Here is a 14,846-nt window from a genome sequence, read left to right as displayed (position 1 = left end):
GCCTAGGCTTCTTCCTTAAGACTTAGATTTTTTTCATGATATAAAAATCTGTACTATTGTTGGGCAAGTAAGATATTCCTGGATATTATTATAGGATATCATTGTTTCTGTAGCTAATATTTTTTATATTTCTCTCTAAAGCTTGCATGTCCAAGTATTCTGCAGGGTGCATCTATTATTATCCATCTTTCCACTATACTCACAATCCTTCACAAGCAGAAAAGTTACAGAAAGACCTGAAACGGTATCTCACAAGAAAAATTGGGTTTGAAGCTGTTATGAGAATAAGGTGTACTAAAGGTATGAAATTACAAAAATCATGCTTTATATTATATACTTTTGTCAAAATTACTTTGACTACCTATAATGATTCTTCATCATTCAGGACTCCCTGCTTGAACCAGTCAGCTATAAGCTGTTTTAAATGTATATAGTTATTGAATAATCATTGCCTAATTTTTTAAGTAATTTGAATAAATGAGAAAAAGTAATGTTTGCTTTATTAGGAAGAACCTAAGAAAAAGCCATACTGGAGGTGATTTTAGAAGGAGAATTAGAGGAGTAGGGAAGATCATAAGTGAAAATTGTTTGATGAATGATCTTTGCCTTCATAATCATTCAGTTAGTCTTCAGTTTGCATTACCTCGGTTTTATGTGAATGTTTGCTGGAGGGATTCTCATCCCTAATTTTAATTTAAAAAAAAACTTTTTTTAATGTTTATTTTTGAAAGAGAGAGAGAGCATAAGCCGGGGAGGAGCAGAGAAAGAGGGAGACACAGAATCCAAAGAAGGCTCCAGGCTCTAAGCTGTCAGCACAGAGCCCAACGCGGGGCTCAAACCCACAGACTGTGAGATCATGACCTGAGCAAAAGTCAGACCCTAAACAGACTGAGCCACCCGGGTGCCCTCCCCCCCCCCCCCCCCCCAATTTTAATTCTTAAATGAGTTATATAGTAACCGTCATTAGTTTCATTTTGTATATTAGATCTTTGTCTGATTTCAAATCATGTATGAGAAAATATAAGATTAGTTATCAATACAAGTTAAATGTATACTGTCTCTTTTATATAACATGCATTGTTTGTTAGTTTGAATTGAATTGGTATTTTAGAACCTCTACTAACACCCTAATCCTAACCCTTTTGATTTAGAATCACAGGGGCACCTGAATGGCTCAGTCAGGTAAGCATCTGACTCTTGATCTCGGAGTCTTGAGTTCAAGCCCCGCATTGGGCTCCATGCCTCCAGCATGGAGGCTACTAAAAGAAAAAAATTCAAAATCAGAGACAGTTTTTACTTTAAAAAGTAGCTTTAGCCTGAGGTAAAGATACTTCTGTCGCTTTATCTTTTATAACAAGTTTTCTCTTCCTTAGGTCTTTCAATGCACACTTTTCACGGAAACTTCTTTGTCCGTTCCACTGATTTGTTATCCCTTGCCAACATCAATCCTGATGCTGGATTTGCAGTACAGCTGTCAATCGAAGAAAATTTGACAGATACTTCCTTAGTGTGCTTTCAGACAGCTTTATTATATACATCAAGCAAAGGTAATGTTAATAGATATGAAATATAATCAGCCGTAATTTCCCCCTCCTTTTACATGCTGGTGGAAATGGGGAGAAAGAATGAATGTACAGTGGGAGATAAATGGAATCTGCATTAGTTAATCAAATATATGTTCTGTTTTTTTTTTTTTAACTCATTTTGAATCTTTAATATCATTTTTTTGTTGTTGTTGTTTTTGTTTTGTTTTGTTTTATTAAGGGAGAGAGCGAGCACACAAGCAGGGGAGAAAATCCCAAGCAGGCTCCACGCTCAGTGCAGAGCCCGATGCAGGGCTTAATCCCACAACCCTGGGATCATGACCTAAGCCTAAATCAAGAGTCAGACACTCAACCAACTGAGCCACCCAGGTGCCCTTTTAAAATCTAATATTTAATATTTTTGACTCGTGGAAGTCATGGATTCTCAGTATCATATGTGTCTGGTAAACTCATGCTAAATCCAGCTATGTCATCCTTAGCATTATTTTTTGCCCCATAAAATAAATAAATCTGTATATCATGTAAGACCCATGTTAGTTACTTGACAGTCAGGTTTTCCGACATTTTACTATGCTGTATATAATTTACAATGATTGATATTAAACTGAAAACCAGGAGGCACCTGGGTGGCTCAGTTGGTTGAATGTCCAACTCTTGATTTCCACTCAGGTCATGATCCCAGGGTCGTGGGATCAAGCCCCGTGTCAGGCTCTGCACTGAGTGTGGAGCCTGCCTAAAATTCTCTGTTTCTCTACCTCTGTCCCCCTCCACAGCTTGTGCGCACGCTCTCTCTCTCTCTCTGTCTCAAAAAATTAAAAATAATAAAAAATTTAAAAATAAAAGCCAGAACCTAATGTTCAACTGTATACAAAATATATATCACAATCTATAAATATGGAGAGTGTTTGATTTTCTTTAAAACCCATTACGTGTAAAACTTTGTTTTTACATTTCAGAATCCTGTTGGTTTAATTCAGTCAAATAGTAACCTGAATACTGTTTTGACCTGTCTGCTTTATTTCTGTCTTGGTCTAGTGTGTTTTGACATTATTTCATCATTTCCTATAGGCGAACGGAGAATTAGAGTGCACACGCTCTGTTTGCCAGTAGTGAGTTCACTAGCAGATGTGTATGCGGGAGTGGACGTGCAGGCTGCCATCTGCCTTCTGGCAAACATGGGTGAGTAAGAACGTGAACGACCTGGATTCTTCCATAAAAGCTGAAACCTGGACGTTTTTTACCCTAGAAATTACTTACTTAGAAAGTGTATATGTTTTACATCTTCACTTACAGAAGTGTGAATTCGACTGTTCTTACATTTCTTATTAACTCTTTAGTTTAAAACCTTCTGGGGGATTCATAATCACTAAAAACTGGTAACAACCCAGATGTCCTTCAGTTGATGAATGTTTGAACAAACTATGGTATATCCATACCATTAACTGTAACTCAGTGTTAAAAAGAAATGAATTGTTGATACGTGAATAGACATGAATGACTCTCAGAGGCATCATGCTAAATGGAAGGGAGCTAGCTTCAAAAGGAGACAGCTGTAGACATACTCATATGACATTCTGGAAAAGGGAAAATTCCAGGAGTGAAAAACAGATCAGTGATTATCAGGGTTAAGGATAGTGGGAAGATTTTACTACAAGGGGCCAGCACCCCTGGATATTTTTGGGGTAATGGAACTGTGGTGTATTTTGATTGTGATATTGATTACATAGCTGTGCGTTTGACATATAATCACCATAGAATTATACCCAAAAGAATAAATATTATATGTAAGTTAAAAAAAAAAAGTCTTTTGGGGGAATTAATATAACACTGGGAGTGTTGTTTTTAATGAATTTTCCTTTTTGATATGAATCTTATTTTTCATGTAGTCCTAGAGAAAAGTAGTCATTGTTATCCATTTTGGGAAAAATTATAATACCATATACTAAAGTATCCCAATATTTTATTATTTTATCTGTATTTCAAATTCAGTATGTTATAACTGATTGTTTTTCAATATAGTTTTTTTTATTCAATATAATTTTTATTTTTAATACTTGGGCATACCTATAGGCTATCTCTAGTTTAATAAAATATGTGCTTGGAAGAAAATAACTTTCACACTGATACCTGGCTCTTCAGTGTCTGCATGAGAAGCTATGTTCAGTTGCCCTCTTTTTTTTGTTGACCTGGAAATGCTTTAATAAAGAAAATTTTAGAGGATCACAAGGTATGACTCAGATAGCAGAACCCAGCATTGTTTATGCAAAAAAAAAAAAAAAATGATACTTTATACATGTGACTTCTACTGGAGAAATGAAAACATCCCTAGAGCTTTCTTGCTCAGATGTAAATGGATGGTACACATTCCCTTATATCAATAGAAGTTAAGCATTTTTAGATGTATAGAGACTAAAACCAAAAGGTCCAAAACAATCTAGATTTGTTCTGATTGACAGAATTGTTCACATTTACCTCACAAAAAATGTGTCGTGAGTAGATACTTGCAAAATGAAGGGGCAGGTGATATGTATTTTTCTATCCTGAAAACAGTGTTTGTTGCTTTCTTAAGAAATGCATGTAAATTTTATCTCTTCTAGCGTTCATTGGAATCTAATGGTGAAATACATTTTCATTTTGATTGCTTTATAGCTGTTGATCGATCCATTTCCTCAAGCCTATCAGATGCAAGAGATGCCTTAGTGAATGCTGTCGTGGATTCCTTATCTGCATACGGCTCAACAGTCTCAAATTTACAGCACTCTGCCCTGATAGCACCCAGCTCCCTCAAGCTGTTTCCCCTCTATGTTTTGGCCCTTCTTAAACAGGTAGCTCTCTGTCTACACTGTTACATTTCATAAAGATGAAGAAATGAAATCCAGGTTTTCTGGGGTTTTTCATATTTAACTAGACAGTTTTGCAGCTTAGCACTGGAAAATTTTTGAAAAACAGATCAGTGGAAAATGAAAGTATATAAAAACAGGATGTTTGAAACCATATGCTCTCTTTAATATGTGGAAGCAACAAGGGGCACCTGGGTGGCTCAGTTGGTTAAGCGTCCAACTTTGGCTCAGGTCATGATCTCGCAGTTCAGGAGTTCAAGCCCCGCATCAGGCTCTGTGCTGACAGCTCGGATCCTGGAGCCTACTTCGGATTCTGTATCTCCCTCTCTCTCTGCCTTTCCCTGGCTCATTCTCGCTCTTGGTGTCTGTCTGTCTGTCTCTCTCTCTCTCTCTCTCTCTCTCTCTCAAAAATAAATAAACATTAAAAAAAATAATATGTGGGAGCAACTTACAGAATGGTATGCTTTTATAGCACACTCTTAGTATGTATGTGCTTCTGGAACAAGACTCTAAGGAAAGGATTTACTGTCCATCGAACATCTTTCCAAGTCTCAAGCACTATAATAACTGTTATATATGCATCATCTTATTTAATCCTTACCACACCCTAGAGAGGTAAGCATTTTTTTGTTTTTCTTATGATAATAGTATAGCTTTGAGAAGCTAATAACTTGCTCACCTATCTACCTGTTCAATGTCAGAGCTGAGAATTTAATCCAGGTCTGTTTTGAAGGCCATGCTTTTTCCATGACTGTGATGGTATATATATTTGTTTTAATGTTTTGTCTATATTTGTTTTATTTGAAAATATGTATTTTTTTCCTCGTAGAAAGCATTTAGAACTGGTACAAGCACACGCCTGGATGATCGTGTATATGCCATGTGTCAGATAAAGTGTCAGCCACTTGTTCATCTAATGAAAATGATTCATCCCAACTTATACAGGATAGACAGATTGACAGATGAGGTAGGATTTTTTAAATATATTTGAGCGTCTTGATTCTACAGCTAGGCTGCTAATGTAAGGTGCTAACAATTTTTTACATCTGCTCCTTCCCTATAGTAGTAATATAGTAAATGACGACACTAGCTGTAGAGTTGGTTGAACAGTAGGACTATTAGATACTGTCTATGGTTATGGAGTTTTCAAAAATAATGGGAAGTAATTCAGCTTATGGGTTTGGTTATATTTATTACAAAGTAAATTGTAGAGTGGACATTTCCATTTGTATTTGGTAGATACTGACTGTTCCTGATGTGATCAGAATGCAATTTTTGTTTTTGTTTTTAATTCCAGTATAATTAATGTATAGTATAATGTTATATATAATGTTCAGGTGTACAATATAGTGGATCAACAATTCTGTACATTACTCAGTGCTCATCATGATAAATGTACTCTTAATCTCTTTCACCTGTTTCCTACATCTCCCCCCACCTTCCCTCTGGTAACCACCAGTTTGTTCTCCATAGTTAATAGTCTATTTTTTGTTCCTTTTTTTCTTCATGTTTTCTTAAATTCCACATATGAGTGAAATCATGGGGTTTTTGTCTTTCTCTGACTGACTTATTTCATTTAGCATGATACCATCTAGATCCACCCATGTTATTGCAACTGACAAGATTTCATTCTTTTTTATGACTAATATTCCATTATTTATATATACTACTTCTTTATCCATTCATCTGTTGATGGATACTTGGGTTGCTTCCATACTTTGGCTCTTTTATATAACACTGCTATAAACATAGAGATGCTTGTATCCTTTTGAATTAGTGCTTTTGTATTCTTTGGGGAAATACCCAGTAGTGGCATTACTGGATCATATGGTACTTCTATTTTTACCTTTTTGAGGAACCTCCATACTGTTTTCCACAATGGCTGTACCAGTTTTCATTCCCACCGATAGTGTATGAGGGTTCCTTTTTCTCCACATCCTCGCCAAAACTTGTTATTTCTTGAGTTGTTGATTTTGGTCATCTGACACGTGTGAGGTGATATTTCATTGTGGTTTCGATTTGCATTTCCCTGGTGGTGAGTGATGTTGAGCATCTTTTCATGTGTCTGTTGGCCATATTGGGTGTCTTTGGTGAAATGTCTTTTCATGTCTTGCCCATTTTTTAATTGGATTATTTGCGTTTTTGTTCTTTAAGTTCTTTGTGTATTTTAGATCTAAACCTTATTGGATATGTCATTTGTAAATATCTTCTCCCATTCAGTAGGTTGTCTTTTGTTTTGTTGATTGTTTCCTTTGCTGTGCAGAAGCTTTTTATTTTGACATGGTCCCAACAGTTTATTTTTGCTTTCATTTCCTTTGCCTTAGGAAACCTATCTGAAAAAATGTTGCTGTGGCTGATGTCCAAGAAATTGCTGTATGACATGCCCTCTTCTAAGATTTTTATGGTTTCAGATCTCAGATTTAGGTCTTTAATCCGAGTTTATTTTTGTGTATGGTGTAAGACAGTGGTCCTGTTTCATTCTTTTGCATGTAGCTGTCTAGTTTTCTCAACACCATTTGTTAAAGAGACTGTCTTTTTCCCATTGCATATTCTTGTCTCCTTTGTCAAAGGTTAATTGACCAAATAATCACGAGTTTATTTCTAGGCTCTCTATTCCGTTCTATTGATCTATGTGTCTGTTTTTGTGCCAGTGCTATACTGTTTTGATTACTATAGTTTTATAGTATAACTTGAAATCTGGGATTGTGATATCTCCAGTTTTGTTCTTTTTTTTCAAGATTGCTTTGGCTATTCAGGGTTTTTTGTGGTTCTATATGCATTTTAAGATTGTTTGTTTTAGTTCTGTGAAAAATACTGTTGCTATTTTGATAGGGATTGCATTAAATCTGTAGATTGCTTTGGGTGGTATGGACATTTTAACAATACTTGTTTTCTAAATCCATGAGCATGGAATATCTTTCCATTTGTTTGTGTCATCTTCAGTTTCTTTCATCAGTGTTTTATTGTTTTCCGAGTACAAGTCTTTCACCTCCTTGGTTAAGTTTGTTCCTAGGTATTTTATTATTTTGGGTGCAATTGTAAATGGGATTGTTTTCTTAATTTCTCTTTTTGCTACTTCATTATTAGTATATAGAAATGCAGTGGATTTCTGTATATTGATTTTGTGTTCTGTGACATTTCTGAATTCATTTATCATTTCTAGTAGTTTTTTGGTGGATTCTTTAGGGTTTTCTGTATATTGCATCATGTCATCTGCATAATGAAAGTTTGACTTCTTCCTTACCAATTTGGATGCCTTTCATTTTCGTTGTCATCTGATTGCTGTGGCTGGATCTTCCAATACTGTGTTGATGAAAGTGTTGAGAGTGGACATCCTTGTCTTGTTTCTGATCTTAGGGGATGGAAAGAGCTTTCAGTTTTTCACCATTAAGTATGATGTTAGCTTGGGGTTTTCATATATAGCGTTTATTATGTTGAGGTGTGGTTCCCCCTGATACAAGTGCAATTTTGATTATATTATAAACCAAATCTCTTATCCAATAGTTATTTTTTAATATGCAAATTTATAGTGTCTTTTCTTTCTTGGGTTAAAACTCTACTCGTTGGAATCTTCTTTATTTTGTTACTAGAAAAATGTAAAAAAGTAGCTTGCTTTGCAGCAGATTTAATAGTCATACTTTTTTTTTTTTTTTTTTAATTTTTTTTTCAACGTTTTTTATTTATTTTTGGGACAGAGAGAGACAGAGCATGAACGGGGGAGGGGCAGAGAGAGAGGGAGACACAGAATCGGAAACAGGCTCCAGGCTCCGAGCCATCAGCCCAGAGCCTGACGCGGGGCTCGAACTCTCACGGACTGCGAGATAGTGACCTGGCTGAAGTCGGACGCTTAACCGACTGCGCCACCCAGGCGCCCCTTAATAGTCATACTTTTAATGTGTCCAGATCCCAGAAGGGAAGGAAATGGACAGATCATTTTACATATTCATGTTTTTTATCTTTGTAATTTGAATATATCTGAGTGTCTTGATTCTATAGCCAGGGTGGTAATGTATTATCAATAATTTCTTTGCAACTTAGAAAATTCTCAAGTGTCATTTTTTAGTATTTCATAAAACGCTGGTAGTAGCCTTTACGTTCCAGACTGTGATGATAGTTATATAAGTTCCTTCACGTTTCATCTCTTTTTTTTTTTTTTCAGGGCGCGATACATGTTAATGACAGGGTCGTACCTCAACCACCTCTTCAAAAATTGTCTGCAGAAAAACTGACAAGAGAAGGTGCTTTCCTTATGGACTGTGGCTCTGTAAGCACCCTCTACTGATGATGTTTAACACTGCTCTGGCTGGCAAAAGCAGAAACACAGAGGACAGCTCTGTTATCGTAGGTCAGGCAGTGAAAGGTGGGATTAGGAACTGAGAAGCAATAAATTGGTACCTGGCACGAGCAGTCACTTTATTTTAGACTATTCTAGTCAGATACCATTTTATTATTATGGATTATTTATTGTCATGGGTTATGTATACTTGATAAAGAGAAGTAAAGAGATAAATTCTGTCTAGCATCTAGAATCATTAAATTCAAAGGGACCTCAAGAGTCTTAGCAGTTTCAACTTCTCCCCATTGTCTAAGCCATTAGTGATTAGGAGTTCAGGAGAAGTCACTGGGCCAGATGGTGGTGAAGGGTGTCAGAATGATCAAGATAGCTTCATAAACGATACCTTATGAGCAGGAAAGGAGGGGTGAGGGAGAGCCCTTAGTTAAAATACACAGATAGTAATTGAAATAGTGGATAGGAAATACAGTGAGTCAGTTATCCTGGCTAAAGCACTACCTCCCTATTGGGGGAAAAAGTAAGGAAGATGGTGAAATAAAATAATATTTTATGGAAAGTCTTGAAATTTAAGCAAAGAAGACATGAACCACTCTAGATTCTTGAATATGGATTCCAAATGTACCAATTATGAGTTTCCTTTTACTTTTATGTTTGTTCCTACTTTAAGATGGTATACTTTACCTCTTTTATGCTTCACGATTTTGAGAAAATTAGTTATAATAGGTTTCTGAGTACGGAGCTTTAATATGTTGTTGGGTTTTTTTTGTTTTAGGTTTTTTACATTTGGATTGGAAAAAGCTGTGACAATAATTTCATAGAGGATGTGCTTGGGTATCCTAATTTTGCATCAATACCACAGAAAATGGTCAGTGGGCTCTACACTTTTATCTTTTTGTATGCTTGTTTGTTTAAAATGTTCAGTGAGGGGCGCCTGGGTGGCGCAGTCGGTTAAGCGTCCGACTTCAGCCAGGTCACGATCTCGTGGTCCGTGAGTTCGAGCCCCGCGTCGGGCTCTGGGCTGATGGCTCGGAGCCTGGAGCCTGTTTCCGATTCTGTGTCTCCCTCTCTCTCTGCCCCTCCCCCGTTCATGCTCTGTCTCTCTCTGTCCCAAAAATAAATTAAAAAAAAAAAAAACGTTGGGGGAAAAAAAAAAAATTTTAAATGTTCAGTGAGATCAAATTCACATACAGTTCACTATTTTAATTATCATAAAGTCAACTCATTAGCTTTTAGTATATTTACAGTGTTGTACAACAGTCACCAGTACCTTAATTTCAGAGCATTCCCATCACCCCAAAAGGAAACCTATATTCCAAATTCTCCCTCCTGCTTTCCCCTAGCAACCCCAATCTACATTCTGTCTCTGCAGATTTGCCTGTTCTGGACATTCCATATAAATGGAATCACATAAGATGTGGCCTTCTGTGTTTCGTCTCTTTTCATTTCTCATAATGTTTTCAAAGTTCATCCCCATTGTAGCACATATGAGTACTACTTCATTCTTTTTTTTAGTTTATGTGCTGCGGAAGGAAGCACAAGTACTTCATTCTTTTTTATGACTAAATAATAATTGTGTAGTTACGCCACATTTTTAAATCCAGTCATTCATTCATGGACATTAGGGTTGTTTTCCTTTTGGAGTTACTGTGAGTAGCGCTACTGTGAACAATTTATGTACAAGTGTGTGTGTGAACATATGTTTTCAGTTCTCTTGTGCATACCTAGGAATGTGCATACCTAGGAATAAAATTGCTGGGTCATATGACAAACCCTATGTCTGATTTTTTGAGGAACTGCCAAATTGTTTTCCAACAACTTTAACTTCTAAGTTTTTTTGCTGATAATAAACATAATTTTTTTCAGTGGGCCTTTTCTGGATGTATATTAACCCATACCAAAGAAATATGATTCTGAAAATAGTTCTCTATTTTATTAACAAAAAGGCCTGCTTTAAAGTCAACGTAATTTTTATCACATTCTAGTATTGTTTGATTGATTTTATTTTGACACATTAATTCCAGAGTTCGTTTCTAAAACTCAACAAATGAGGTAATAAGGAAAAGTTTAAGAAAAGGGAATAATGTCAGCAGAGGGGAAAAGCATATGAAGAATAAGTTGTTGTTGTTGTTTATTTATTCATTTTGAGAGACAGAACAGGCAGAGGAGGAGCAGAGGAGAGAGAGAATCCCAAGCAGGCTCTGCACTGTCCGCTCTGAGCCTGACGTGGGGCTCAAACTCACAAACCACAAGGTCATGACCTGAGCCGAAATCAAGAGTCGGACAGTTAACCTACTGAGCCACTCAGGCATTCCTAGAAAATAAGTTCTAAATAAAATAGTAAACTTTCTTCCAAAGCTGTAGTTATTTAAGCACTGTGATAGTGGCACAATAAATATATCAGGGGGACAAAATAGAAATGGATGTAATTCATGACAAATAGAAGGTGGTAAAGATTGCATTTAAAGAAAAAAATACTAGAAAAATAATCTTTATTGTATTAAAATGGGTAGGGCCTTTGTAAGTCCGTGATGGAAAAGATTAATAAATCTGAGAGCATTAAAAAAAACATTTCCATGTGGTAAAATAAATAAAGACAAACAATAAAATCAGAAGGTTATCACTAACTCAGGACAGAAAAAGGGCTAATTTCTCCAGTATTAAAAGTTTTCTTACAAATCTTTAAGAAAAAGACACCCCAGACCCCTCAGAAAAAAAAGGAAAGGAAAAATGGGCAAAAGATTTGAATAGGCAATTTATAGGAGGGAAAATCTAGTAGTAGCCATGTGAAACAATGTTCAGCTTCAATCATAGTTAAAAACAATAACAGTAAATAAAGTTTTCTATTTAAATATTTTCTATTTAAATTTTTACTCTATACTTTGAGTTATTTAGTTTACTATTAATTTGGCTTTGGAAAAAACTTCATCATATAACATATATAACTTACATATATAAATACATTTATTAAATTTATAAAATATACTTATGAAAACATATAAGAATAGACTTTTTAGGTCTTTTAAAAATAATCTCGCACATAGTTTTAAATATGCATACACTGTTCTTTAGAATTCCTTGTCCTTAAATTTTCTTTTAAGTTTTATTTTAATTCCAGTTAGTTAACATACAGTGTTATATTAGTTTCAAGTGTACAGTATTAGTGATTTAACACTTCCACACATCACTCGGTGTCATCATGACAAGTGCCCTCCCTAATCCCCATCACCTATTTAACCCAACCCCACCTCCCTTCTGGTAATCATCAGTTCTCTAGAGTTAAGAGTCTGTTTCTTGGTTGGTCTCTCTTTTTTTTTCCCCTTAGCTTGTTTATTTTGTTTCTTAAATTCCACATATGAGTGAAATCTTAATAGTATTTGTCTTTTTCTGACTGGCTTATTTCACTTAGTTTATACTCTAGCTCCATCCGTGTTGTTGCAGATGGTGAGATTTCATTCTTCTTTATGGCTGAATTATATATATATATATATATATATATATATATACCACTTTATCCATTCAGTCAATGAATACTTGGGCTGCTTCAATATCTTGGCTATTGTGAATAATGCTGTTATAAACATAGGAATGCTTGTATCCCTTTAAATTAGTGTTTTTGTACTCTTTGAGTAAATGGGTAGTGTGACTACTGGACCATAGGGTCATTCTATTTTTAACTCTATGAGGAACCACCACACTGTTCTCCACAGAGAGTGCACCAGTTTGCATTCCCACCAACAGTGCAGGAGGGTTGGCATCCTTGCCAACACCTGTTGTTTCTTGTGTTGTTTATTTTAGCCATTCTGACAGGTGTTCTCATTGTAGTTTTAATTTGCATTTCCCTGATGGTGATGATGAACTCTTTTCGTGTGTCTTGTTGGCCATCTGGATGTCCCCTTGCCCTTAAATTTTAAGGACTAAAGGAAACATACAGTTCTCTGAGGATGACTGTTATTAGAAGAGGATGTAACAGGGGCGCCTGGGTGCCTCAGTCGATTGAGTGTCCGACTTCAGCTCAGGTCATGATCTCACAGTCTGTGAGTTCGAGCTCCGCGTCAGGCGCTGTGCTGACAGCTCAGAGCCTGGAGCCTGCTTCGGATTCTGTGTCTCCCTGTCTCTCTGCCCCTACCCTGCTCATGCTCTGTCTCTCTCTGTCTCAAAAATAAATAAAAACATTTAAAAAAAAAAAAAAAAAAAGGATGTAACATACAACTGTTGAGCAAATTTGGAAATCAGCAATAGCCCCCTTCAAACGCATGTTTCCTTTAGATGAAACATAAAAGTGCAACACAATACCAGTGGCATATTAATCATGGTTTATGTTTTATCGACTTAGAAAAAATATAATATGCAGGTAAAATACCAGTGATATGTACTTACCATCAAACATGTTTTATTATCTTATCCGAAAGAATATAAACAGGTTTGTGAATAATTTCAATTTCACTCGTTTGGTTGCTGCTTTATGGCTGAGGATAGAGTACTGGTGGTTGGTGGTAGGGGGAACGAATCATGATTTAGCTCTAATATTGCTGAAGTGTGTGAGAAAGGGAAATAATTTCCTGACTATGTTACTTTTACCAGACGCATCTTCCAGAGCTAGATACACTTTCATCAGAAAGAGCGAGATCCTTTATCACTTGGCTTAGAGACAACAGACCATTAAGCCCAATTCTTCATGTGGTAAAGTAAGCACTTCTGTAACTCAGTTATGAAATTGCCATATCCTGTGCAATCTGTGTGAAATTGCTTGTCTGCAAAGCAGACTTTAAATAATATTATGAAAATGTATTCTAGTAGAAGAATGCTGTTAATTGATAAATATCCCTTACGTTCCATTTTCCTAAAGTCCCCATGTATTGATTTTTTTAATGTATAATTATTCTTTTTAATAATGTGCATCTCTAGATAAATACCCCTTTTTCTTTTTCAGAGATGAGAGTCCTGCCAAAACAGAATTTTTTCAACATTTGATTGAAGACCGAACAGAAGCTGCATTCTCTTACTATGAATTTTTGCTTCACATTCAGCAGCAGATTTGTAAGTGAAGTGAAATAAAATTGAGTAAGAAGCAAAAGATCCGTAGCCTGAGTAAAGCGTACTCTGTCAGAGAAGCACACAGGCTGTTTGAAATGAAGGCATTTGTTGTCACAAGACACAGTGCGTAGCATAGCACCCCGAGGCTTTGGCAGAAGGTAAAGGGGAAGAGAGAACTCGACAGATTTTCTTCAGCCCGAATTAGTGGTCATGACGATGCTGTTTCACCAAGTATATTTTGAGTTGGTTTCTACACATTTTCAGTAGTGCAGCAGTACAGTGCCCTGTTCATTGCAAGCTGGCAAATTTATGTAGCTATGTGGAATGGTATGTCCTAATGTCAAGTTAGGTAAATCCCTTTTTCCTATACTTAATACAACATTTCTGGACTTGAAACTCTGACAAGAGATGCCAAAAGGCAGTGGTACCGTGTTACTTGTTTATATGAATTACTTTTTAACAAGGAATGATTTGTATTCATTAAATGAATTCAATATTTTCCCTGTAAAAACAATAGCATTTCAGTACATGAACTATAGAAAAATATATATAATGTACATAAATGTTACATTTGTAAAGAAAATGTAAAAATGTAACTACAAAATATGAATTGCTTAAACTGTGCTGCATCGTTGGATGACAACTCTTTTGTCACAGTTAGAGAATGAGGTTGACTAATGCATATGATGAATTGAGTCCACAAAAGAAATACAAAACTCTTTGTAATTCTGTTAAATCTTTTATGTGGATTTATTTATGATCAGCCTACTAATTAAAAATATTTTGCTTGACAATATTTGGTGTCTTTTTGTGTGTGGGCAGGGTTGTTGGTGTTACTTTTACATATAGGATATGTTGAATTTACTGCTTGAATTTAGTAATATGTGTGAATCAATACGTTTTATTACTTTATGGACATTACCGAGTACTTGTTCTGTTTGTATTCTAAAAGCCAATGTTACTTTCAAAATACATACAAGTATTCACTAGGAATAACTTAATTTGTCTTTCTCAGTTAAATTAGGCATTTTTTTTCCTATACATTCATAGCAAGAAAATTTTCATGACATAGTGACTATCCTATTTGTTAAGATTACCATCTTGAATTTTGAGAGTCATTTTATTCTAATGAAA

At 35.6% G+C, this 14,846-nt stretch overlaps 1 protein-coding gene across 4 annotated transcripts in view; it reads left to right on the top strand.

The window, feature by feature from the left end:
• Window positions 1–14,506, top strand: part of SEC24B (SEC24 homolog B, COPII coat complex component) — a 101,141-nt gene extending 86,635 nt beyond the window's left edge. For all 4 annotated transcript variants that reach the window (XM_058721689.1, XM_058721688.1, XM_058721687.1 and 1 more), the window contains 9 exons: window positions 142–300; window positions 1,374–1,547; window positions 2,613–2,723; window positions 4,194–4,369; window positions 5,214–5,351; window positions 8,544–8,648; window positions 9,451–9,543; window positions 13,260–13,363; window positions 13,609–14,506. In XM_058721689.1, the coding sequence (XP_058577672.1) occupies window positions 142–300; window positions 1,374–1,547; window positions 2,613–2,723; window positions 4,194–4,369; window positions 5,214–5,351; window positions 8,544–8,648; window positions 9,451–9,543; window positions 13,260–13,363; window positions 13,609–13,723 (1,175 nt within the window). In that variant the 3' untranslated portion in view covers window positions 13,724–14,506. The remainder of the gene's footprint in view (window positions 1–141; window positions 301–1,373; window positions 1,548–2,612; window positions 2,724–4,193; window positions 4,370–5,213; window positions 5,352–8,543; window positions 8,649–9,450; window positions 9,544–13,259; window positions 13,364–13,608) is intronic.
• Window positions 14,507–14,846: the final 340 nt, after the last annotated feature.

This window comes from Neofelis nebulosa, chromosome 3 (assembly GCF_028018385.1).
Source record: "Neofelis nebulosa isolate mNeoNeb1 chromosome 3, mNeoNeb1.pri, whole genome shotgun sequence".
In the NCBI taxonomy this organism is placed as follows: Eukaryota; Metazoa; Chordata; class Mammalia; order Carnivora; family Felidae; genus Neofelis; species Neofelis nebulosa.
Note: the sequence above shows the minus strand (reverse complement) of the source record. Positions and strands in the feature narration are given on the sequence as shown.